At 41.1% G+C, this 27722-nt stretch overlaps 1 protein-coding gene across 2 annotated transcripts in view; it reads right to left on the bottom strand.

The window, feature by feature from the left end:
• LOC117761661 (integrin alpha-5-like) overlaps positions 1 to 23780 on the bottom strand; it is a 43775-nt gene extending 19995 nt beyond the window's left edge. The window contains exons 1-17 of one of the 2 annotated variants that reach the window (XM_034585754.1): positions 23382 to 23780; positions 14478 to 14602; positions 12220 to 12320; positions 11073 to 11196; positions 9575 to 9636; positions 9362 to 9407; positions 9042 to 9167; positions 8523 to 8567; positions 8176 to 8219; positions 7938 to 7994; positions 5188 to 5240; positions 3926 to 4134; positions 3143 to 3334; positions 3006 to 3051; positions 2812 to 2919; positions 752 to 807; positions 165 to 322 (exon numbers count right to left, since the gene is read on the bottom strand). In XM_034585754.1, the coding sequence (XP_034441645.1) occupies positions 165 to 322; positions 752 to 807; positions 2812 to 2919; positions 3006 to 3051; positions 3143 to 3334; positions 3926 to 4134; positions 5188 to 5240; positions 7938 to 7994; positions 8176 to 8219; positions 8523 to 8567; positions 9042 to 9167; positions 9362 to 9407; positions 9575 to 9636; positions 11073 to 11196; positions 12220 to 12320; positions 14478 to 14602; positions 23382 to 23587 (1758 nt within the window). In that variant the 5' untranslated portion in view covers positions 23588 to 23780. The remainder of the gene's footprint in view (positions 1 to 164; positions 323 to 751; positions 808 to 2811; positions 2920 to 3005; positions 3052 to 3142; positions 3335 to 3925; positions 4135 to 5187; positions 5241 to 7937; positions 7995 to 8175; positions 8220 to 8522; positions 8568 to 9041; positions 9168 to 9361; positions 9408 to 9574; positions 9637 to 11072; positions 11197 to 12219; positions 12321 to 14477; positions 14603 to 23381) is intronic. The other variant, XM_034585753.1, reaches the window with a different exon arrangement.
• Positions 23781 to 27722: the final 3942 nt, after the last annotated feature.

Below are 27722 nucleotides of genomic sequence, written 5' to 3'. Positions count from 1 at the left end.
AACTGATCAAAATATGAAGAAATTCCCAAAGGCAGACATAAGATACCATGTTCAACCAGAAAACATAACACTTCCAGCCAGGGCATAAAAACTCTGATATGAAATACTTAGATAATTTCCAATCTGTTTGACACTGATGTTTAAACACACATATTGGGACTGACCCTAAGATAGATCATGGAGTCATGGCAGGAGGGTTCTCCATTGGTGAGGCTGAAGGTCTTCACCAGACTGGGCTGCTGACTGTCCAGGAACAGAGTCCTCCTCGTGGATTCCTTCTGGTTTTGTTTCACACTGTCCAACTGAACCTCCACCACAAAGCCTTGATAAAACACACATAGAAAGACACACACACGGTGGTAAATATTGTTATGGTAAAGTGCTTTTGCATGCTATTTGTTCTCCACACAGTATAGAGAAAACACAGTGAGGGTACTGCTGCAGCCCACATGACAACAACTATGCAGACATCATAGACAATACACACACACACACACTTTTCTAAACTGCTGGAGTTACCCTGTATTTACATGATTGTTCTTTTATCTTGATCTTAACTGCCAAATTGACCACAGTGAGGTCCAGCATACTTGTGGCTACACAAAGAAAGCAAGGTAATAGGGACCATCTGTGTGTGTGTTTGTGTGTGTGTGTGTGTGTGTGTGTGTGTGTGTGTGTGTGTGTGTGTGTGTGTGTGTGTGTGTGTGTGTGTGTGTGTGTGTGTGTGTGTGTGTGTGTGTGTGTGCCTCACCTAGATGAGAGGGGAGGTGCTTCCCTTTAGCCAGCAGGCAGAACGTGATGCTGACACTGGAGGTTGAACAAAAACACACACAAAAAAACTTCACATACGTCCACAGAGAGCTTCAATCATAAGGCATAAAGATTTTCATGAAATCCTATTTTTGTTACTGTTAATGGCTGAAATGATCATTCAAAGGATTTAAATTCATGATTCTTCAATGTTGTAGTTGAGTCTGGCGTTTCAGCTCCTGATTCAGATTTCCTATCCTGGATCCACACACATCCTCATCACTCCATTTACACCATGTCTGAACAGTCTACGATATAATCTTATGGGGCAATTGCGACAGTCCACAAATGTGCACGGTAAGATTTTTCTCGCCAATAAAATGCTCACACTGTTATTCTGGGTTTTTGCTAAGAGTCTGGCAACATTACACATGTCTCCCTCAATGAATAGTCTCCCTCTCTCCTCGTTTGCTCCTCAATTTGAGCTCTTCGTCCATATACTCCTGCTCAAACAAGTAGGGACAACCATCAAAGTCAAAGGCTTTCATTGTCCACATAAGAAAAAGTCAGTTTGTCTCTATAAAATCCAAACTCTTCTCTCCAACTCTTACGTTTCTACCTCCGTCTTCCTGCAACAACTTCGAGAGTGAGACTCACTTTCAACTCTTGTGAGACTTGGGTTGTCGCCGAGTGAACGAGGAGAGAGAGAGAGAGCGAGAGAGAAAGGCAACAAGCTGCTGTACAGTTGAGAGTGAGATTTCTCGTTGAGATATGTAATGTTGCCAAGACCCAGAAGAACAATATGAACTTTTTATTGGTGGTCATTTCCCGGACTGTTGCAGTTGCCCCATAATGTCACGGCTGCTGATGGAGGCAATCTGCTGTACTGATTCCAAAAGTAACATTTATATACACACCTACCTTTATAAACATCGTGCCCAGGATGAAAAATACCAGAATTCCCCTAAAGCTATTGTACAGAACATCACTGCCACTGCTTCACGTCAAAAACTTTCAACTGATGAAACACAGATAAAAGCCACAGCGGGTTTGTCTCTGCACTCTGCACGACCATGATCCTACATGAAAAATGCATCAGGACAAAAGCGATAATATGGAATTTATTTACCAGTGAACAGTTATAATAAGATCACCAGTTATCTGTTTTAAAGTTGTGGCTGATCGGTTGTATAAAGCTGTGGCTCTTTGTGAGAAAATAGCTCTTTAGACCACACTTGCTTTTACCACAGTAACCATGGGTGTCGCCAAACCAAATAAGGAGTGAAAATATCAAGGATTACAACTTTAAAGCACCAAGTGCTACAGAAAATCAATAGAGACACACATAAATATGAATGTGGTTGTGCAAATGCTCACATGAATCGAGGGTACGCCTCATGCTGTTTATGGAGATGTGCTGATGCCAAATAATATCTGAGTCATTTCAAGTTACAACCCTTTTCCAACCTTTTCAAAGCTCACTACTCAGTTCTACTTTCTCCACTTTTTCATCTTTCCATAGAGCGACTCCACCTTTCTCCCACTTCCTCCTTTCTGTTCCCTCCGTCTCCTTTTCTGTTTCCAAGGCAGCAGAAACACCAATAAACACAAAAACAAGACGTCCTTGTATCAACTTCCTGGGCAGATGCTAGAAAGTCAGGCAGTTTGGTCTTTAAGTGGTCTTAAAGGGTTCCACGTTTAAAACAAAGGTTAAACTGAGCACTTGGAAAGAGTTTCATCCAGACTGAGAGAGTGGTGTGTTTTCCCTTTTACTCACTGCTTCTGAGAATACTGACAGTGAAGTGCGCAGCAGCCTGAACAGGAAACTGGTGAACATGAAGTCATTTGACATTCTCGAGAGGGAAAGTTTAGAAAGCTGGAATTGAACTAAGATGTGAGTTACATAACATTTGCAGGACTTTCCATGTTCTGTTATTCTGTCAGAGCGCTCTCTCTTCCCTCTCTGAAACTCTTAGGGGTTATTGTTCAACCATTAAAGACGTTTCCACTGCAGTCACAAATACTGTATAATCATCTCGTTAGTATACAAGTGAACTTTACCAAGACACATCAGTGGTTTCATTGATCAGCCTACAAGTCTTCTCCTCCTGGTTGAACATGGTCGGCTGCACTGTGAGAGAGGCGCTGGCGCTCACTATTGGTCGAGCCCTGATTGAAGACACAGACCATGGACAAATAAGAATACACGTAGACGGTCTATTTATATCTCCTAACACTGCAGAGTGGAAACGTACCTGTAAAGCACTGCTTTATCTGCCCCAAAAGCACCAACAATCAGATCTGCAACATGGGAAAGCGAGTTAGAAGAAGTTGGCCAACAAGAAGATGGAGTGCTGAGAGAGGTCTGCTGCTGGACGGTTTCCTGCAGTACCTGGGTAGCCATTTTGATCCAGGTCTCTGTTGCCGCGCAAAGCAAAGCCAAAACTGGCTGGGAAAGAGCTGGAAGCCCATTGGCCAGAGAGAGTCTGAGTGGGCGTGTCCATCAATCCTCCAGCATGACCGTTATAAATGAGGACCAATCCCTGCTGGTCGTCTCCTCCGTAGGGACAGCCAATGGCCATGTCTGATGGTAAACAACAGCAACATGCAAAATGAGCGCATTCAATCAATGTAGATTGCATACAGAGCAATGTACAGTAATTGCCGCACAATATACATATATTTGTAAATCTGGGCTGAATCATGACTGAATAAAATGCTGACTTTTCATAATAACTCAGTTAATTGACCATTTTGATCAGGAAAACATTTACAAGTTCCATCTTCTCAAATGTGAGAATTTGCTTTGCCTGCTGTTCAACAGTACAAACTAAATGTTTTACATTGTTTACCTTAAGTAACCTAAAGTTTGCTATAGAATAAACTATTAACTAGGGCTGCAAATACAGATTATTTTTTCTTAACACTTAATATCATATATACTTTCCTACAACCCAAGATGAAGATGATGTTTTTTTTATCCAAAACGTTACAACCTCAAATTAAACCAACCACATGTTGTGACTACTCAATATATGAATCAATGTGTAATGTATCACAGAGACCTTAATATCAAGTTTTAGTTTGAAAAAATAAATAAATATCAAAATATGCAAACAAAATAATAATCATCTGCTGTCCAACTTGTAATTCATGCTGCATGTGACACCAGTACCATTGAATCCATCTTGGTTGAGATCCCCCAGTGGAGCCAGGGAGCTGCCGAACCGGCTGAAGGCCTGGGGGCCGATGAGGTTGGACTGGGTTGGCTCCAGCAGCAAAGGGCCCTTCTGGAGGTACACGTACACCTTGCCCAGCTCCTCCAGACGCCCATTGGTCCCTCGCCGCATGAACATAGGAGCTCCCACCACCAGGTCATCCAGACTGGGGAGGCAAGCAAATCGTAGGTGGTAAACCCATCAGAGAGCCTTCTCCCATTCCCTTTACTGGGCAGGTGCTCTTGCACCATTGTAGACTGTTGTTATAACAAACAAGAAGTCTAAGAGAAAACAGGTATCTGTTTGTGTGTTCTCCCTCAATTCGTCAATTTCCATGCATCATTTGTGCTGCATGTCCCAGTGTGTGTACACACTTCTGGTGTCTGGGTGCATATTACTATCACTATCCCCAAAAATAACTGCAAAATACTTTGTGTCAGATAGAGCCTCCCCGTCTAAATTAGTTTTCCCCTTTAGTAATCTCCCTTAAAGACACAATTAAGTCCTTTTTTAAAAATTTAAATTCTGTACCCATGTGTTAGTATTTCATCTATCCTTGCCACATTAAAATGTATTTTTTATAATATCAAGCTCCCACTGCTCACCTCAGGGAAAATATGTCTATCACAATAGAATAATGAGAGTGTAAATGTCTGTCCCTCTGACTCACTGATACTACTTTAATACAGTATTAAAAGTTGAACTGTTGAGTTTCTGTATAATTTTGTTAGGTCTTGAACTTACTATGTAAAGAGCCTTGAGATAATGTATGTGGTGATTTGGCCCTCCACAAATAACAGTGAATTGAATTGAATATTCAGTACAATTACTGGAAAGCATTTTACATCAAATATAGTTTTTTTTGCTTCATTTACATGCAAAGGTCATTTTAAGGTCTACAGTGAAAATGTAAAAGCTAAACCAAAGTTCTCAGGGTGTGATTCTACCAGAGTTAGAGAAGTGAAACTGGCAGAAAAGCTTCACACACAGACAAACTATTATCAGAATGAAAGTGCAAAATATTTTCACATGAGGAGGGGAAATTTCCGTGACACATTACAGAGTGACGTAGGGTGAGAGAGCAAGTTTGGGTAATGTTCTAAAAAGTCCAAGTGTTGACCTATGTTTCTGTGACCTCTCACTTCACTCCTCCAGTTTCTCTCTCTCGCCCATTTCAGCTTCTTTTTTTGCCACCATCTGTGTCTCTCCATTCACTCACCCGTCGTTGTTGATGTCGGTGGCTGCCACTGCGTAGCCAAAGTAGGACCCCATCTGGAAAGTATTACAAACAAGAGCCAGTTAGCCTGTAATCACACCATGGTGGATAGATCCCTTTTTTTAGATCCTCGTTTTTTCCAATTTCATTTTCCTTCTGCGTGTCCTTTTGACTTTTGTACCTTACACCACTTCCCCCAGAAGCTATCCTCTCCAATCTCTCAATCCCACAATCCCCTGGGGTGTCCTCTTCTCTCTTTTCATGCAGCTCAGAGTGAGAGCTTCTGTAAGTCCGAGGAGAGGTAGGGGGTCTGGGTAGCGTGGACTCAAACTCCTTTAAATCTCACTCAGAGAGAATACTCATGGGGGCTTGGCATTTTCCGGTTTAATTTCATTCCATAAATGATAAATTAGGGTCAAGTTTCCTCCTTGGGTGACTCTCAAGTCAAAGTGATGTTGTAGTTGAGCCACACAACACAGAGTTTGGAGAACCTTGTGAAAAACAAGAACGATTGACATTGTTTTTCTGTATCGCACGTGCAAAACAGCTTATTGCCACATAAATCAAACTGAAGCTCAGGACAAACTCAAGCTCCTACCGCCCTGTAGGAGCGGTACTGTATTCATTCACACACAGATATGTATATATCATTATTTTCTGTAGAGATGGACCGGCTGATTGTTCATCTGTGGTAGTTTAAGATCACCAATTTAAAACACATATATTCTCATGTCATCAACTGTCATTGATTGCATTCATGATTCTAAAATGTGATTTCCAGGTTGGTGAAAGTAGCCTATGAGCAGTTTTCTCAGAGGGACCACTTATCCTTTAAGCTAATGGGGGCGAGAGGCAGGGTACAACCTGGACAAATCACCAGCATATGGTAGGATTCATATATACAGACAAACACTCACACTCACACCTATGGTCAATTTAGACTGTCAGAGAACATGAAAACTGGGCCAAACCGGTACTCGAACGAAGCAGTTGCCCTAACACGAATAATAACTGTCATACTAACAAGGACTCACATCGCTTGACATATTTTGTTGTACTTATGTCATGCCACAGATAAACTGTACAGTTCAGAATTGATTTTTGAAGGATTTTACCCTTGTGGTTCTTTCAAAGTCGATGCTTAGGTCTAAAGGTGACCAGGCTTCTACAATAAGGCCCCATCGGCTTTGGAACTTCTGAAAGCCCATTTTTACAGACTTGCCTTTGTCGTTGTCTTTTTATATATTTTTTGTTTTATTGCTTTTATTCTTTTTTATTGTATTTATTTGCTTTTAAGTGATGTTGTATTCTTGTTCCTATTCTTTTTATTTGCAATTACTGCTTTAACGTTATGCTGATATCTTATTGCTTTTTATTAATTGTTTTTGACAGTGTGAATGCACACTGTACACTTTGTAACACTTTGTAAACCCTGATTTTCAGTTACCTCTATTATTATATACTGTATTTTATCCCCCACCTGTAGTATGAAGTGTGCAAGTGTTGCAGGTATCGTCTTTGTACAAAAAAAGACACATTTTGAAGTGCTTTCACCAAAGCAGCATGGTCTCTGCACAAAGAACCTCGGGTGTGTTTTCTCAGCTGACTTCCACAGCACAGTCCCAGAACCCACACAGGGAGCAGCGTTCGTCCACAGAGAGCAGAGAGTCAGGGAGGCTGGAGTTTACTCCCGATCACTCTCACTATGACTTCACAGTTTACTCAGCTCCCTCCGCCCTGACACTGACACAGTGAACACTCAGTGATGAACTCCCACACTGAACACACACTCAGACACATGTTCTCCCATGTGTGCTTAGTCACATGCTCGTAAGCCTTGTGAAATTAACAACAAGTAAGTTTCCATGAGATGTCACAGAGATATTTGGTTTCCATAATAACACCTTCTGTCGATGTTGGGTGTGAAGAAAACTAAGTCACACATTAATACCAAAAAACCTACATGAAAATAATTGTATATATTGTATAATTTTATATATATACATATATCATCATATAAGATTGTATATCAATTAGGGCTATTTCCTATTGCGGGTAAAATGTAATTTTAATTTAATGCTACTAATAAAAATAATTATAATTTAATACAAAGGAGAAAATATCTCTAATGTGATTCCGTCGTGTCTGAGGAAGCACAAAGTGGGAATTTCCAACCAAACTACTGACGAAGCCTCATAATACTGTCAGATGAACTTTGGGAAAGTGTTTTCACAACGAGCAATGGATGTGGATTTTAATTTATGGTGAAAAAGGTTTGGTCAGGCAGCACAAATACAATGACCAGTGACCTGTTCAATGTGTCAGTTTTGATTCATTATAGACTTTAGCATATCCTTTACCGGCACCTTTAGTACACTGTGGATCTCAACTGTTGCACTTGTTTCGAGAAAAAAAATTTATGATAGAAAAATAAAATGCGGGTTATACTTCTGTGACTAAAAGCCTAAAGAGTGTCTGATGGAGCAATGCCACCTCCGCTCACTACTCACATACTGACTGAGTGCAGTGACAACACTGTTCTGGCGTCTGCTGCTTCTGGGTTTGATTTACAGATTTTAGAAGCCATGAGGTGTGCTTACTGTAAGCCAGACCTCTGACCCTGATATAGGCGTCCTCTCCACGGGGCAAATTCCTTCATCTTCTACACATGCCACCTTAAATGTGTGTACCCAGATATGAAAACAAGGGGCCAGGCCAAAGTACAGAAAATCTCCAGCCAGATGTGCACATACCTGCTCCCCTGTCAAGTTGAGCATAGACTTCAGATTGCTTCCATTTAATATGGACACCTATTTGAGACAGACAGAAGTCGTTATGGATTACACATTGTGGCTCATACTGTCAAAAATGCATGATAATATTCAGATAAAGTATATTCAGCGGTTTTGGTGGATGATATTTTACTTTATGTGTTTTGTTTTGACTATTTCCTGTAAAATGTTGTAAAATAGAAATGTGTTGACTCCTTACTAAACCATACAGCATGAGTCCTTTTGGAACCCCTGTAATGAAATCTGCAACAAAGAAGGAGAGAGGAACAGGGGTCATTCCAAAACATGAGCGATAACTAAGAACTGCAGTGTTGGATAAAGCTTGTTACCAGCCAATAAAAAAACCCCCACAATTATTACATTTCTTCATAATTCTTTGGGTTTCTAAATGTTCACGATTCCTGAAAGATTGAATCATTCCTTTATGTTACAACCCAATCACCTTTGCCCAGACTGAGCAGTTAAATATTAGACTTGATGGAGGGTCTGCAAACTCTGTGCTCAGCCATGCATCTTGTCTCTCAGTAAAGTAAATATGACCCTCACCTTCCTCATCATCCCCACTGAACTCTCCACCAGCCACAGAGTAACCTAGAGGAGGGACGTAGAGTAAAGACGGAATCAAATTTGCAGGAGGAGCCAATGTAAGAACACAGCAGGATTTTCAGCAAGTGACTGGGTGTGTTGATGACTTTTCTCACACATGCAAAATAAAAAAGAAAGAAAGAAAGAAAACTAATATATATCATCGAAAATCCTCTGGGGACCACGCAAATCCTCAGAACCTTTCATGAAATCCAATCAAACGTTTGCAAGGAGGAGCATCAACCTCATGGGGGTGCTGGACAGAAAGTTAAGGGATACACTTCTCAGAAATTATCCTCTTGTAATCATGAATATCGACATTGCGTTCAATGGCATTCTGTTAATGAGATGTGTCGCATGGCCCAAATTCAGAAAAGTAAAGTACGTAAAGTGTAAATACATATGGCAACTGTAGTGTATGATGCTTCAGTAGTATGGGTTAGAAGTAGCAGTAGTAAATGTACATGTGTACATCCTTACCCAGATAACTGTCATCATAGCTTCCCTGCACCTGTTTGGTCTGAATCTGCCCGTCAACTGACAGCAGAAAATAAGAGGGGTAGTAGGCCTTAACAATCTCATCTGTGGTGGCTGAGATCAGCTGACCTACAAGAAGGAAGGAAAACAAAGGGTTAAAGATCGAAGGTTAAAATAAGACATGTGACTTTTGGCTCCTGAGATGTTCCACTGTAGCTCATTGACAGACAAATGTGATGGATTGATTCTCTGGATTCTTCCAAGGAAAAAAATCCATTGGAAGATTTAAAAAAACACACTGCTCCACATTCCTGTGAGCTCACCTTGCCAATAAAAGCTGCCTGGTCCTCCAAGCACAACCCTCCCATCCTGTAACACACACAGCAGTAGACAGAGCTGAGGAATCTGCGTGTCACCAGTTGCATCATGAGTTTCAAACAAACTCTGCAAGTCTAATGTTTAATCTCCAGCTGCTTACATCAGCCGAAACAGAGAAACTGTGACTTCAGCCAAACTGCAACAAATATGTCTCTTACTTTAGTGAAGTCAGCGCTGAATCCACCCTGACAATACCCCTGTCCAGCAGGTCCATGCCTTTCTGCAGGGAACAGCAGCAAAACATGGGGAACATAAATAAATTGTCTCTCTCACACAAGCAACCACAAGGAAATTATTGTGATGAATGTGATACGCTAAAAAAGCCTTACCTTAACCCTTACTGTTTATTTTGTTGTGTCATAAAAAACATTTTACTGCAATATTTTATGGCAGTTTGACAGCACTTAACGTTCTTGACACGGTATGGATGCAGGCACGGAATTTGCAAAAAACATGCAACATGACACGAAACAGGCTAATTCCAAACAGAAGAAGGACCCTGACCCAGCCAAGATCAAAGAGAGTCTGGATGAGGGCAACACAAGAACAGACGAGCGCTCAAAACCAACCCTAGCCAAGAATCACAGTGATAACAGAAGATAACAGCTGCTACTACTGATACCTGCACAGACAGGGCCCTAATTTACATGACCGATAAAAGGCAAAAAGGGTAATGAGTAATGATATGATACAACAGAAGAAACAGTGCAAAATATACAAATTTGCCACAACCATGTCTTTGGTTTCCAACAGTATTATATGATCTACACTCTATAGCTGTATCCTGAATATGTATTGCCAGTACACAGGTAAAAACAAGAAAGACTATACAACACTAATCCTGAGCTGGAACCTTTTATTCTCCAATGGTTGTTTTAAGCATATATTTGCGTCAAGGCTGTCAAAATGGCCCCAATAAAACTATGCTGAATTAGCCATAGCAGTCCTTGTTAGCAATGTACCATTGATACAGTGATGGCTCTCTGAACACACCGGTAACAATCGCTGTTATACTTTAATACTGATAAACCTAAAAAACTGTGAATCTCAGACACAATAAGGATCCTTTCTATGATTTCTAAGTGGGTAAGTTACCCTGAAGCTAAAACTACCTGTCCTGAAGGATAATGCCTCCATGAGCCGTAACTGCTCCTGCTGTAACTGCTGAAGAGCTGCTAATGTTGCTAAATGCATTCTGGATTATGTTTGCTAACCTAGCCTTATCAATTTAGTGGTGACTATGTTCTTCTGCTGTCTGGTGTCATGAATGCAGCTTTCAGTCCCGTGGAGGTTTATCTCATGTGAATCTGCAGAATCTGTAGGTGATGGTTGATTGGAAGATGGAAGATTTTACGTCTGAAAGCTTCTGGTTTCTTTGTCTAGTTTGACCCATCACGTTTGAGCTGGCTTTGGTTGCCCACAGGTCTGAGTGGAGAGTAAAAGAGGCGGAACATATTGAGGGTGGAGAAATGTTTGACCTGTGTGGACTCAGACTCTAAACAGTGTACGGTGAACGGAAGACAGAGTCTTGGCCCAGATATCCGCTGTCTAAACCGGAAGCCCCAAAGATATCGACCATTGCCCCCAGAGGCTTATTCGTCATGCCGATGGGATCTGAGATGGTATAGAGGTTAGCTCTAACTGCATTTACTATACCTGTTCTGCAGGGGGCGTACTCCACAAAAGTTTCAAGGCTGTCTACAGAGAGGTAGCAGGTTCCTGTAACATCGGCAAAGGGTGTGTCGTGTTCAGTCCTCCAGTAATATCTGGGAGCACAAGCCTGGAAAGAAAAGAGAGGCAGCTCATTGACAAAGGAAACTGATCATGTTTTTAGCTTATACGTTTAACTTGACCCTGAACTCCTTCCTTGAACATCAACAGTGCAATAATATCAAGAGAAGCTACAAGTTTATTTTCTAACACGCTAAAGTGGTTTGACGCGAAACGAGCAGGACTAACATTCTGTCCTATAGTTCGGAGGTTCTTTCTAGTGCATTAACGTGCAAACTTAACATCTTTTTGCAGGGTTTCTTAGCATTCAGTGCTCTCTGACTCTATATGAGGCAAATTTCTGAAAAAGAAAGCAAGCCAATTAAATGCTTAACACAGACAATTCCACATTTTCTAGATGGTGACAATATTCTTAGCACCAAACCTATCATTTCCATGTGACTTTATTTTTGTGTCGTATTTCAAAGCACAGAGGGAGTCATTGTCTTTCTACGACCTGGACTCTATAGTGCACTAAACTACCCCAAATGCTAGGGTATGGTTGTAACCATGTTACAGGGCAAGAACATTCAGTCAACCTAATTAGTATGCAATATGAAGGCTGGTAGATACGTATTTCTGTTTCCTGTGGCAATGCAGGACTGATCCCATGGGCTTTTAGCAAACTAACCCAGTATTTTTGGTGCCTAAATCTGGAACAGGTAAAAATAATAATAAAGGGGAAGATAGCACATCACATGAGTCGTGAGTCAGGAGTTGTGTGTCTCCTGGGTGAAAGTCTGGTGTTTGACCCATTTTATACTAAACATAGTCAAATTGTTTTTGCCAACACTGAAGCAAGAAGCCAAAACCAAATCAAAAAAGCAAGTAAAAAAAGACTAATAAATAATAATACTGACAATAAGAAACATGACAATATGCGAGCACAAACAGCTGATGTGACACCAATGACCATCAGTTGTTTGAGTAACGTGCACTAACACATGTCAGTAAATCTGTTTAAGAAACTGTTCAGTCTTCATCTAATAGGTAAATTATCCAAACTGACCAACAACCATGGAACCATTCTTACCAGGATGCTGTTGCCATGGGAACGCACAGTAGCTCCAAACCACTGATGGGACTTGAACTCAATCTGAGTGTTCACATCATTAACATAAAAATATCGATCACCTGGAAGAACATAGAGGAAAAAAACAAGTTGTAAGCAACGCTTTAATAACCGAAAACATTAGAGTCACTTGTTATTTACAAAATGTGTATTCCTCTGACTGAGAAAACTTTAGTGAGGTCAGGAGCAGCTACATTAACTAAGTTGAAGATTCCCCTGTCGTCAGTGTTTGAGTCTTGTGCTGTCGGGGCTTCATTTGAGAGCGTTCCCCACATGTTGTTGGCTTTTTACATGGATATTTTATGGCCTTGTTCCCGGGGCCTGCAGTCTTAATCCATCCTCCATGCTATGGCAGACATCAAACAGCTCAGAGGGACTTGGACCTTGTTGTTACTGTAACCCAAACGGCTGTACCTCATTGTCAGGCTCTGTTTTAAGAAGAGGCCCTGTGTGTGTGTGTGCGTGTGTGTGTGTGTGTGTGTGTGTGTGTGTGTGTGTGTGTGTGTGTGTGTGTGTGTGTGTGTGTGTGTGTGTGTGTGTGTGTGTGTGTGTGTGTGTGTGTGTTCTTGCCTGCATTTGCAATTTCAGCAACATTACACCTTCATGATTTTTTTTGCCTTAAACAACATATTGTTAATAGTTCATTCAAAAAAAATAAGACATATGCTCAGTCATATTTTAGCTTTGATTTCTATTCCTGGTCCAAAGAAATTAACTCTTGAGCCAGGTAGGTGAGCCAGGTTGCATTTAAATCCTGTGAAAAACTGTAAAAACTATTTTCTGACTTGGAAGAAAACGGTTCACATCCAAATCCAAGTGTTATATAAGTTTGTGACGTTTGCTGTCGGCCCTAATTTCTTCTTCAGGTGGGACTTCTGTCACACCTTCAGTGAAAAAACATAAATCATGAAACATTTTTTGCCATGCAGCATCCTTGAAAAGTAATTTTCAATTTCAATTTCAGTGTTTGCGCTTTTTAAACTATTGGCTATTTTTCACTGTGTTTGCATACGGGTCATAATCAAATGCATCAACCTCATTATTGTTGTTAGATTCAATGTTATGTATATATGTTGTATGTTTTGCTGCACTTTGCTCAGTGAGCAATAACATTTCGCTCAGCCGTATACTTTCTATGAGGATGGATGACAAACTTGAAATTTGAATTCAGTCCTTGGTTGTGTACTAAAAAATGTCATTGTGCTAAAACATACTTGTCACGTGTGTTATATTTGTTTAAATATGTGCCTGCTGTCAGAGCAGCACAGTAGTGACATTAAACTCTGCTTGCTGCAGCTCAGGGCCCACGTTTGGTTAACGGAGTCTGGCCTGTGGAAATGCAAGACCACTGAGTTAAAAAGTGTGTGTGTTAGTGTGTGTGTGTGTGTGTGTGTAGACATATTTGTGTATGTGAACATAGTGCGTATCACCTTTCAGACACAGTTTGTGTTTGTAAACATTTTGAACATGTGTATTTATGCAGGCAGGGTTTACACAGTCACGGCTCTCAGTCTGGGTTCAACCGCCACTCGATATCAGTGTGTGACCATGAACGATAAGTTCAACCCTGTGATCCTCAAACGGTGGTCCTTATCGCTTCCTGGATTTGTGATGTAAGTGATTATATTCCTGGCATTGCCGGAGGCAGCCCCAGCTCCTCTGGGGTCCTTGTCCGCATAATGACTCTGCCCTAATTACAGGGCGCTCACAACATTGGGCCTGAGTCCAGCAGGAAATCAAAGCACTGTAAGAACACTGCAAACACGGCCCATGATGGAGACCTGACGGAGGGCTGGAGCGGAGGAAAGCCTCGTCCACAGGAGACACATCAAAGGCTGGTTACAGTCAAAGCAGAGAAGCGTTGGATTATGGGCTGTACGGTGGCAGGGGGCTGCACTTCTGACCTCAGGGTCAAGCACTGAGGTGCTTAACTCGAGATGCTACCTACACCTTCTCTCAGCCACTTTTATGGCTGGTTAGAGACAGCTGAGAGTTTAATGTACAGTCTCGTCTCCACTGTTTAACAGTGTCGTTGGGGAAAGGGACATTTTTATATCCTGGAACAATGTGAGTTAGTTACTGCTGCTGTGATTACGATGTAGGGAAAATTGCCTCCTTTGGATTTCAAATATAGAGCTGGTTCTTTTTCAGATCACATTTTTATCGTGTGAGGGTAGAGAGAGGTCAGCCATCAATTTAGATTTAACAAGACACCCTACCTTGCTTGTCAAAGTTGATAATGCTGCAGTTAGTTTGGCTCCAGGGGCACGAGTACACAGCTCCACCTTCGGTGACGTTGGGCTGGCTGGTGTTGGCTTTCGGAGCACCGATCAAAATACTGGTACTAGGCAAGGGAAAAGACAAACAAATCTTGTAAATCAAAACGAGGAACTCATGTTATCTATGTTATATCAAGAAAGATTTGTAAAATAAAATGAATAAAAACATATTATGTTTCAATATTTAGACAGTATGGTATGATATTGTACAAGTAGAAACCAGGCATTTTCATTTTCATTTTAAAAAACAGGCAATATATAACCACTTCCAGCAGCCCAGTCTCACTTCAGACTCATTCACAGGAGTAAGGGAGGCAAAAAACAATAAAGAGTGATAATAAGAATAATGGTGCATATGAATTATGGCCATGAGTGTTGTGTGTTGTGGACAGGCAGTAAGGCGCAGGCCCTTTGTAGGCTGGCATGAGGTGAGATGCCATGGTGCCACGTCATTTGAGGGAAGGCGAGCCACAAAGTCAGTCTTGTGAAGCCTCTGATTGTCAACCTTTAAATGAGGGTGGCAGTGGGGATTTCCACAAAAAGAAATGTGAAGTGAAGCTGATAACGTTTAGATGCATGAAATTTGTGTGGAGGTCTAATTTTGAACAAAACATTTTAGGAGGATTGAATCAAAGTGTGTTAGCCAGAAGTTAGCCAGGCTGGGGCAAGACAAGAACCTGTGGGTTAAATCACAGGGGACTTGGGAGCACCTACTGCATTTTTTTCCTGATCTATCTGAGTATAGAGTCTGGCAAGTTTGGCCTTTCTATAATAAAGTCTATGCAGTAACTTGAATTGTAAAAGACTAAACTTTCCACAGTTTGAGGAAGAGTTGACAGCTTTCAGGGTTTCATCCCAGACGTCATCAGAGAAGGAAATCTCATCATCCCAATTAGCTCTAATCTTATTGGTAAAATACTGGTTATTATAATACATACACATTATTGCTGCTGCAAGGTTAAATATCTATCTATTATTCACAATACAAGTTCAGATAATGTCATTTTACATTGGGCAAAAGCTCTACTACATCAGGATGAGGTCTAACTCAAGATTACAGTGCTTTATCGTCTGTTAATGACTGAGTTTAATAACCAGTGTAGCCAGAGGAGCGTTATATAAAAGCCCAAAATACTGTGTACTTCCTACATGATGCTGAATACAGAAATATTATTCAGGATCAAAGCCATAATGTCAACTTCCTTAGTGTATCAGTGACTTGTACTGAAGTCATGGTCCAAAAGAAGCAGAATCCCTTGCAACAACATATGAAACAGCCATATATCTGTGAGATATTCAGTATCAGTCTACTATGCTATACCACATACTTTATACACAGGTATGACTGTACAACGTATTCTCATTTAATTATCCTGCTACTGTATATTATAATTTATTGACGTATTTATCTTATTATTACTAGTATTATTTATGTCTGTCTTTATTACTTCCTCTTTAATACTTACATAACTACCTTCTTTTGCTCATGTAGCTTCCCTAAAAATGTCTTTCACCTTTACAACATCTTGAATCTAGACTTTTGAATCACTTTGTGCTCCCAATATTAAGTGAAGTTACTCGTAAACTGTTGTTATACTTGTGTTTTTCAATGTTCTTTTGGCTATGTGTTCGGTCTCGTGGAGCAGCTCCCGGGTGAAATATCTGACTTCTTAACCACTAAATGTTCCACTATGTTCACCAGCTAGCCACCAAGTATGTCTGCCTGCTGTTAAGTGCTGAGCAGGTGGTGTGCAGTAATTTTTTAAAGAGCTTGTTTGCTGAAAACAACAGCCTGCTGCTGGAAACAATGCTGATGGAAGTCGTGAGAGTGAACCACAGCAGCAAACGTGCAGACAGTAAAACCAAAACAATGATCTGAAAGACACTAAAAACTTAGTAGAGCTGAGGTTACTTAAAGGGGACATATCATGAAAATTCCACTTTGTTAGTGCTTCTACACGTTAATGTGGGTATCTGGCATGTCTACCAACCCAAAAACTCTGGAAAAAAAACACTCGCGCGTTTTGTTATGGTTCCTCTAAGTCAGAAACGTCATGCTTGAGTGACTCGAATGAGCTTCCTGTGTATTGTGTCGTAACAATACACTGGAAGTCTCCCTACATGGCCTTGGCCCACCCCCCACCTCATCCCCCCCGCCCCCCCCCCCACACTCGTTACGCCGGGTTAACACCGGACGCGGAAGCGCCGCGCAGTGCAGCGCCGTTCTCCAGCGCGCAGCCGCCTGGCTGTTCACACGGGACGTGCATTTCTCCGCGCTGGTCAGCCCCATAGACTGTATATATAAGGTCAGCCCGCGATTCTGCTTTCTCCGCTTGTTGTACCCGTTGAATGTCGGGGTTCGGGGGTAAATGATGGTCTTCATAGCCCCCCCCCACCCCTCTCTTTCTCTCTCTGTCTGCTTGTGTGCTTGTAGTGGATGGGCAGAGGGGGACATTTAATTATGTGATTGGGAAAATTAAAACTCCAGGACAACAAGGGGAATACAAAGTATGGGATGCATATTTGATAATTTATATCATATAAAATATGTAATTTATATCGTTTAAAATCATGGGGGGAGAGGGGGGAGGGGGAGCTGGCTCACTAGCATTTAAAGGAACGGGCACTCAAAACAGGTCACTCTGTGGAGGGCTGTTTTATACAGGGTAAAAAGGGTGCTGTTTTAAATGATCCTTGTGGTATTTTGACCAAAGTATGTTACAGACATTTCATTAAGACCCCAAGGAACCATATCAACTTGTGGTAAAATGGGCATGCTATGTCCCCTTTAATATTGACTCGAGCAGCTTTTGAAGTTAAGTTTCTACTTTTCTACGTTTCTGTGTTGAAACTACCTCAACAGCCTCCATGAGACTGGAATTGTAGTGACATGACAGAAAGCAATTATTGTAGCTCTTTGTAGCTTGATGAATGACAAACATCCTTTTTTAAATGCTCATTTGGTGATGGGTCGAGTCTTTGTTTAGGTTACATGGTCATAGAGACATGCTATGTGGTAATTTCAGTGTAAGTTCAGTGTTTCATTGTGTCTGCAGCTTCTCTAAGTCCAAATCCATTAAAACATTCGTATCATAACTTGTTAAGATACCTATTTGCTGATTAGACAGGGAGGTGGTTTTAAACATTTCTGTTCGAGAAGAAATATATGATTTTCATTTCATTTTTTTGTGTGCTGGTAGTAAACTTTGTGTTTAAAATTATCTTTTATCGGCAATGGAGATTTTGGCTATTTCAGAAGTCTGGTACAACAATTTTCTGAACCAAGGTCCTAACTTTTCAAAATAAAAGCTTCAGCTCAATATGAAGCTTGACAACAACCAAACAGACGTTTGAGGAATTAGTAGGTAGGCTGGATAATGGTCTGGAGATGAATGAATGACAAGAATTGTTTTTGTGAATGTAATTGTGACTATCGTGAAAACATACAGTGCACGTGCAAGTGTGTGTAAACATGTGAGTGGGTATGAGCTACAGTCTCAGGATTTCAGACAGCTCTGCTAAAAGAGCCTGGGCCACAGAAAATGGCACAACTAAAGACACTGGTGACTGATGACATTAGCAGAGATCACACAGACTCCCTCACCATCCCCCAAAAGTCTGGAGCGCAAAGGAGGAATATTTACATGGCTGGATAAGCTTTCCTTATAAACCACTCACTCCACAGCCCCCTCAGCCGCCCAGAGCGCGGGCCTTCAGTGGCTTTCTCTTTCAAAGGTACACCACTTTGAACTGCCCACCACCCCCTGTGATCTGTGCACGTGTGGAGCTGAAACGTTAACCTCGAGTCAATTAAAGGCACTCGTCATGAGAGCTTAACATCCAACAACAGCCTCCCCAACAATGTGATTTCATCAGCGTGATGACGGATGCCTCTGTTCAGACCTGACATCAGGATTCCTTTCCTTTAACTCACAGTCAGCACGAACATCTGCACACAGGGGGATGGCTTTTAGGCACGGCTGGGTCAAAGATGCAACCTGTAATTTTTACCTAAGGATTTATGAGCTCCACCTAATTACACACATTTATACAGTATATATGCAAGGTTAGTCACACACAGGTCGTACTCCTTTAACTCAAATCACTTCTTATTCACTTCTTATGCTTATGTTTTAAGACTTTTAAGACTCATTTTCTGTCAAATAGTTAGTAACAAGTAGTTCTATAGTAACTTAAAAAGAACATTGGAAGACGGAACAATTACTTTGGCTGAACTCATTAAACTTAAAAGGTGTAACTCAAAAGACGCTGATTTTAAGGGGGCACAAGCCAAAAGAGTTGGGAACCACTGATGTATAATGATATAATCTTCCATTACATTCAGAAGAAATGCAATATATGTCCATATACAAACCAGCATAGCTTCTCTATCCCAGCTAATCATGTTCAGGCTACTCAAGATTTTATCTGACTTATTGCAATAAACAGGATATGATGGTCATGTGAGCCAGATCCCCTGAATATTTGCTTTACTAGGTTAACATGTAAATACACTCATTAAACTCGTACATACGTGGGTGGCCCAGAATTATCTGACAAAATACAAAATAATTTTGTGAGTTTTCTGTCCTGTCGTCTCAGCAATCATGAGTGAATCAGAGAGTAAAAGGCACAAATAACGACAATCATTTCTGGAGTATTTACTCAAATGTGCAATGTTGGCTTAACCTACACTAAAGCTGCATTTGCTATTTGCTGTCCTGTAACGTGGAGCTCACTGGCAGGTTGGTAAACATTCAAGAAGTTCACTGGCATCAGGTCACAGGATTTCAATAGCCATGTCCCATTTCTGTGGTGGCTACTTATTCTAAACAGGGTGTGAGAATAGTGTGTTTACAATGAGGAATTGACAAAATCATGGACAACCAAACAACAACAAGCAGCTCTACAAGGCTGCACATAATCTAAATGGTCACATCTGCATGTTAAAATGCTCAAAATTATAGAATGTGTGTAAGTATGGACGACGCCTCCCCCAAAAGTGAATCCAAAGCATCACCACAATAACTACTGCGTAGATTCTGGCTTCAAATTATGTCATTGGTGCAAGATGGGATCACTTGTATCCATAATATTGTTCCTTCATTTCTAGACAGGGGGAGGAGACAGACACACGTGGTCCATCTTTATATACAGACTATGCTCACATTGAATAAAGCCAGGTTGTTTAACAGATATAATATTAAAACACTCGCGCGTTTTGTTATGGTTCCTCTAAGTCAGAAACGTCATGCTTGAGTGACTGGAATGAGCTTCCTGGGTTTTGTGTCGTAACAAGGAACTGGAAGTCTCCCTACATGGCCTTGGCCCACCCCCCACCTCATCCCCCCCGCCCCCCCACACTCGTTACGCCGGGTTTACACCGGACGCGGAAGCGCCGCGCCGCGCAGCCGCCTGGCTGTTCACACGGGACGTGAATTTCTCCGCGCTGGTCAGCCCCATAGACTGTATATATAAGGTCAGCCCGCGATTCTGCTTTCTCCGCTTGTTGTTGTACCCGTTGAATGCCCCCCCCCCCCCCCACCCCTCTCTTTCTCTCTCTGTCTATCTGCTTGTGTGCTTGTAGTGGATGTAGTGAATATGTAATTTATATCGTTTAAAATCATGGGGGGAGAGGGGGGAGGGGGGAGCTCATTAGCATTTAAATCAAATCAAACTTTTGACATTTCAGTGTGGTTTCAGTACTGTTGTTCAACAACGTAATGCACAATTACAGAAAAATATAATAAAGTGCATCTAGTGGTAAACCATCCTACGTCAAAAATATTTAGTTCTCTTTGTTTAAGTTTAATTGGCAGTAGCATTATTCTGATGTGTCGGTATGATTGATTTTGGCACAAGTATTGTATCATAGCAAAGTTGTATAGTATCACAGTTAGTATATAATATATAGTGTATACATTTGTTGTATAGTACAGAGCTGGGACTCAGTAAAAGAATTACAGCTCACAGGTTTCCAAACCCACATTCAATCAAAGTCATAGATAGTATATAGCACGAATAATTATAGTAAAAATAAGCATAATCTGTCCCCCCCCAAACAAAAACCCCTTATTTCCAGCCCAGTTAATGTGCTGAAACGTTCCAAACCTCACTCACTCATTTTTGTTTTTGCTCAGCTGTAATTATCTCAAGATTGTTTAAAATGAACTGAATCAGGTTTGGAAAAGCCCTCATCAGTGATAACATACAAGTCTCCCAGTCCAAAATGTCTCTCATTATTACCTGACTACTTGCACTGTACTAACAGGAAACATACTTCACTTCAACAAATGTGTATTTGTTCACCATGGTCTCATTCTCCTGATATGAGGGTGGCCCCAGCTTGAACACGCTCGATGGAACTGCTCATGTGCTGACACGGTGCAAACAGAGATGGCGTGGTGAGCAACAGCAGCGACTCTTAACAAGGCGCCCTGCAACCAAACAGTCCAGTAATTGTCAGAATGCATGACAACCAGTAAAAACAATCCCATCGGCAGAGAGAAAACATCTCCCTCATCGAGGAGAGCATCCTCCTCCCGGCTGCGTTGTTTACCCACCACATGACAAGAACCACTGGGTTCATATGGAGATGTTCAGCAACAATTGCAAGCTGTCAAAATACATGAGTTTGGTCAGAAACACAGAGTGGTATTGTTCAGTGTCAGCAAAACTATGCGAGGCAAATTGGGCTCAAGTCTGTACAAACTGGTGTAGATGAACATCTCAGTAATTACTCTACAACATGCCCTCTAACTGCCAGAGGCTTAGTTAAGCAAACTGACAGGATCTTAACCAATTTCCTCACAGGAAAATATACAAATTCATTAAACCAACATTGCTTTAACTCTGTGAGCCCTCCAGGACGTTAGTGAGGGAGAGCTGAGGCCCAGAGAGCTGATAAGGTGTAACTAGGATTTAGATAGCAAAACATTTATATAGCAGCGGTGCACTTATCAAACAGTGTCTGCCACCAGCTGCTCCGATAAGCTGGAGATTCCTGCCATCATCGATTCAGAGCTTTCAGGTGATGTAAAACATCCTCCAGAGATTCTCGGCTTGCGAGCAGCACAGCTGTGAACAGCTGGCTGTGAGGACGAGCCAGAAATGTATTACACTGTTTCAACACAAGTATATTACACTGAGAGTGATGAGTCAGGCGGTTCTGTGTTTCAGTACGCCCTCTATAGAATCTGGTCCCCATAGTCTTAGAGTGACGACCAAAAAGGAGTTCAACACCATTATTGCATTGATGTACAATACTGTAATACCTAAAGGATGCTGAGTCGGCTGAGTAGGCCACAGAGCATCATATGTTATAAGCTAATAACCTGTTTGAATGTCAAATCTGTAACAACTAAAGCAGAAAAAACAACTTGTTCATCCAAAATACGTAAATGATCATGTATTCCAATTTTACATAACTCTACATATGCTCAGTGCATGGTGTGACTTTATTAATGTAGTCTTTGTTACCATGTTGGTTTTTTGTTAAGTGAGCCAGCTGGCTAGGTCACAGTTACTTCCTTTTAAAGCTGGGCTACAATAACAGTAATTGCTGAACAATGGCCACCGGGGCCACAAGTGATAATTATGGGATGAGTGTGTGTGTGCGTGTGTATGTGTATGTGTGTGTGTGTGTGAGAGGGGGGGGGGGGTTGTATTGGCCTTGCCTTGCACCTTGACCTTGTCCTTTAACAACACTTACAGTGCCGCTGCTTTCAAGGTCAATAAAAGTATTCCCTCTGCTGCACAACAAAAAGAGTTTAATCATATTTCTCTAACCACTAAAAACGAGGTAACCGTTAATGCATTGTTTTGTATGGAAATATAAAATACTGTATCGGAATATAACATCCTAGTGTTATAACTGACAATCTAAGAAAGATCCCTTAACCATTAACTACCCTCTGTGCTTTTCAGGGATTGCTGGAGAATAAAAATCTAATCCTGATTCTGATATATTGACGTCACAGCTCATTCGTACCCAGTCTACTCTGGATTGTGAATATGTGTGTGTGTTCCAGACTAGAGCCCAGAGTTTGACCCGAGAGGTAAACAGGTAATGGTACAGTACACGCTGGGTTTGTAATGTTTGATCTTTGACTTGCTCTCACTCAGCAGTTCCTCATCTGTAAACAACACAACAGCAGGAAACCTACTGTCTGCTGTCCCTTTAGTCTGTACTCACATACACATTAGCATATTTCTACTGCAGGTTAACCCCCCCCCCCCCCCCCCCCCCCCCCTCTCTGAATCACAAACACACACACACACACACTTACACTGAGAGAGAGAGAGAGAGAGAGAGAGAGAGAGAGAGAGAGAGAGAGACTTGCATGTCTGTTTCCAATCATATTGGAGCTGGAATCCAGTTTGTGTGTGTGTGTGTGTGTGTGTGTGTGTGTGTGTGTGTGTGTGTGTGTGTGTGTGTGTGTGTGTGTGTGTGTGGCATCAAGAACCATAATTTCATATCATGATAATATCATACGAATGATTCTGATGAATATTGCCTATATAAAAAGTTAATAGGATTTCAACAGTATCCAATACACATCTTATTATTTGCAAAACTATGTCTGTAGAAGTGACTCTTTAGAAACACACACACACAAACACACATATGACATATAGTGTAGTGTGTAGTATTATGTCATATGGATACCATAATAAAGCAAAAGAGTAAAGGGGACTGGAGTCATAAAGACCTTATGAGTGTGTGGAAATAAGATCACTACCACTAAAGAGGTCAGTCCCTGTTAGATCCATGTAACCCTGCTGTGGTGTGCAGAGAGTGTTGCCCTGAGGAGCGGCTGTGTGGGGGACAGATGGAGACTTTACCTGGACGAGTTACCGAAGAACTCCACAGAATAGCCGAAGTAGCTGCTCGGCGGTCCGGTGTAGACGACGCGTGTGTCGGTGTCCAGGTTAAACGCTGCGCACAGCTGCACCAGGAGAGCCGCCGCCGCCGCCGCTAGGAGCAGCGCGGCGCAGGGACTACTTTTCCCCCGTGCCCGGGAAGCTGAAGGTCCAGCAGCGGTGCACATCTCTTCTCTTGCGCGTCTCTTCTCTCATCGAAAAGCCGCAGCGCAAAACACATCATCCGTGCTGCTCCTTTCGGAAAGAAAAACAAATTGGCCCAGTTTGCTGAGGAATCATAAATGAGTGTCCTGGATGTGTCCCCCTTCAGCTGCAACAGGCTGCTGGTCCACAGTGAGTGGAGAGAGGTGAGGAGAAGCAGAAGGGAGTCAGGGAGAGGGAGAGAAGGGGGTGTCATTACAACTTCACTTTGGGGTGGAGCTTTCAATATTACCAGCGATAATGTTGTAAGCTGTAAAACACAAGCGAGACGAGGGTTAACATATTTTACCAGACTGATGCTGGAGACTGAAGGATAATATGGAGTATCACAAAAACTCAAAGGGATAGTTCACCCAAAGATCACAATTCACTCGTTATCTACTCACCACTATTCAAATGGAGGCGTGGGTGAAGTGTTTGAGTCCACAACACACTTCTGGAGTTTCAGGGGTGAACAGTGTTGCAGCCAAATCCAATACAATTGAAGTAACTTGGGATCAATTCTTCAGACCTAATAAAACAACTGAAAAAAAAACATAAAATGCCTCCATACTGCTCCTGTGGTGTCATCCAAGGGTCCGCAAGCCCCGACATTCAAATGTGACTCAAAACAGTGTCGTTTAAACCATGTTTTTAGCTGTTTAATGTTCACTGTGATCCACACACGAACGTGTCTCCACAGGATGATATCAGAGGACATTTAGGCTTACTGACGCTGGGATGACACTACAGGAGCAGTATGTGGTTGTTTTTAGTTTTTTTATGTTGTAAGAATCGGTCACCATTTACTTCGATTGTATTGGATTTGGCTGCAACACTGTTTACCCCTGAAACTCCTGAAGTGTTTTGTGGACTCAAACACTTCACCCACCCCTCCATCTGCATAGTGGTGAGTAGATAAGGAGTACATTTTCTAATTTTTGGGTGAACTATCCCTTTAATGCATTAATTCTATCACTATGATATGTAATACATATACAGGGGAAACCATTCATGCAGCTTCTTGTTATTCTATTCTGTTTCCTTTGGACCTGGTTGATGGCATCAGGAGAAGCCGCTCAGGAGTAATGAACCCTATTCAAAAAACCTCCTCTCAGCACCTTTGGGACAAAAATGTAATTCTCCCCTCAAATTGCTGTTAAACACTATATAAGTATTATTTTTCATAATCAGTTCTGAAATACCAAACATTCATTAATTCTCAGTATTTTAAACCATGGAATGAGTTTGTTTTCTTTTATTAAAAAAGAATTTGCAACAACATTGCATTTTATGCATTATTATTTTTGTGCAGTGTCACATAAAAAAAATTCCCTCCTAACTCTGCTGTTGTAGTGTATGTACTGTAATGGCCAGTTCCCAGGTCACGGTCTGTAACAAAGGGTGATAGGGCTTTTGTTATTAGAGCCAGCACACTTTGGAACTCTATCTACTCAGACACACAAAATGTCTAGCTTCTTTTAAATGTCTTCTCAAAACTTTTATCTTTGTGAAAGCTTTTGGTAATGTTTGGTACAAGTTTTTATTTATGCTGTTTTCATTTCTATTAATTAGATCTATGTTAATAACTGCAAGTTATCTTTGCATTGCTTTTATTTCCTGTTTCTCATATTTTGTTAAAGCACTTTGTAACATTGTTTAGAAAAGTGCTATATAAATAAATTGTATTATTATTATTTATTTATTTGTTTTATTATTATTATTATTATTATTATTATTATTATTATTATTATTATTATTATTAATGGCAGCCTGGTGCAATGAATGGATCAGCATGTGCTGGGAAAAAAAAATTCTATCAAAAGTGTCATGAGGTTTAGCTCAAAGCAACAATCTGTAACCATTTATTGAAATAATCATTCCAGAGATGAACAATTACAGTCTGTTGTGTGCAGCAACAGTCACGTTGCATGAGGAGGAGGAGTCTGTCCTTGTAGCACATTAAAAAAGACATTCAATCTTGTGAAAGCCACATTCTGACACCAAGTTTGGAACTGAGACGAGGCTTGGGACTTGAAATGGGACCAGCAGTTGACAAGACTTCAGACTTATAACGTGCTCCATTTTATGGTCCATATTAAATAATTGTGATTGAGCCAGCAGCAGTGTAATGAGTTGTCACTTTTGATACTCTGAATAACAGACATTAATGGCATTTACACTGTAAAATATTTTAAGCTGGTTCAAATAAGAAAAAGACAAGTTTCCCTGCTTTAGAAATGTGCGTTAACTGAGCTAAATGTGGATAACTTATTATGACTGAGTTATTGTAATGCAAATATAAGAGATTTAAGCTCACCAGATTTAAGAACAGAAGAGGGTTGTACACAGTTTTATTTGAATTAACAGCTATGGTGCAGTTGCCCTGAAGTGCGAATCAAAACAAAAAATCCCAGCAAATAACAAAACACACAACAACAAATCACAAAGGCATCAACTTCTAATAGGTACCTACTATGATCAAGGCTCTTCACTGATTGGACGGATGCATTGTGTTTTGTTTTGAAGTTCAAAGCCACAGTAGATATGGCTTCAACTCTTTGTTTTAATTCCCTAGACTTTCAGTCAGAGGACCTCATGTTCGTGTGTTCTGACTTGGTCTGAAAATGAAAACCAGACATGTGAAGTTGACTTAACTTGAATTCCTTAATGCTGTTTACTGTGCAATTAAGTGTTTTAAATTTCCAGTCTGAAGTAGACAGAATAAGGGATTGTTTTACCCATAAACAGAGCATGGTGATGAATGTAATGATTCTTAGCATTAGAAATTCAGATTACTGCTGACAAATCCACTGAACTGTGGGTGTCCTGATAGAAACCACCTGGGTACAAATGAAGTGTTGCGTTGACAGCTCAAACTAGCTCAGGTCACTTTAACTGCACATCTTCTCTGGATGCTTACCGTCATACAGAGTTGTTGTTTTGCTCGAACATACTCTTGCAAGTCACGACAGAATTCAGTGTGACTAAACCTGGCAAACCCCCAGTCATCCATCTTCAGCTCTGTCTCTCATCAGCTGCTGGAAGCAGACCTGCTGTCATGGCAAACTGACAGGCAGACAGGCATACAGGACGTGATTATTTGGAGGTCTCCTCATGCGTGTGTGTGTGTGTGTGTGTGTGTGTGTGTGCGTGCGTGCGTGCGTGCGTGCGTGCGTGCGTGCGTGCGTGCGTGTGTGTGTGTTGTCTATAGGAAAAGAGGGTCTCAAATCTGAAGAAATGTGAGTCACGATGTGTTACCAGCCAAAGGCAACAGAAGTTGGACAAAGAAAGTTTTCAATCTGTAAAAGCCCAATCACAGCACACAGGAAGCATGCTGTGCCACATGGAAGCTGATAATACAAAAGTTTTCTACCCTCATAATAATAATGGTGCAATGTGCTGGAGTTTGTCTCATGTAGAGAAAGTTGTTTCCAGCCCTTCAGCTCACTGTTAAATCGAACCAATTCAACTCTTAAATGAGTTCCTTGATTACAAACAAGACGCATTTTATGTTGTACCCAATAAAAGCTTCAGGTTATAGATGGTTAAACTAAGTTATTTAGTGTCCTGCTTGTTAGAGAAAGACCTGGAGCCGCTCAGGGGACAACGTTAGCATATGGTGTTTCTTGTTCAATGGAGATCAAGCAATCCATGACCTTTATTGACCTCTGTTGGCATGAAGTACGAACTGCAACAAGTTGTGTGAAACATTTAACAAACATGTAAAAGTATGTAGTGCAGATCAGTTTTTACAGTGGTCTCCGCTGTAAGTTAACTAACTACAGCAAATACAGATATACTGTATATTACTCAATTGTTTTTTGTAATTCCTGTTTATTTTGCTATGTGGTGAAACATGAAAAACAGCCTTTTCTATCTTGTTCAAATGCTTGTGGGAAATCTGTGATTTGGTTCCTGAACAGTGGTTTGCAAATTGAACTTGCTACTAAAAAGCTAAACAGTCTGCATGGAAGATAAAGAAGCTGTGGTTACAATTAGTCAAAAACTTGTTATAACTTAAAACAGATGCAGTTTAGAGCTGCACTAATCAATACTTTTAAATGAACAGTGGTTTGAGTGACAAGGGTGCATCTCATGGTTACAAACCCACAGAGAATT

This window comes from Hippoglossus hippoglossus, chromosome 5 (genome assembly GCF_009819705.1).
Source record: "Hippoglossus hippoglossus isolate fHipHip1 chromosome 5, fHipHip1.pri, whole genome shotgun sequence".
NCBI classification, from domain to species: Eukaryota; Metazoa; Chordata; class Actinopteri; order Pleuronectiformes; family Pleuronectidae; genus Hippoglossus; species Hippoglossus hippoglossus.
This window is presented reverse-complemented; position numbering and strand designations above follow the sequence as displayed.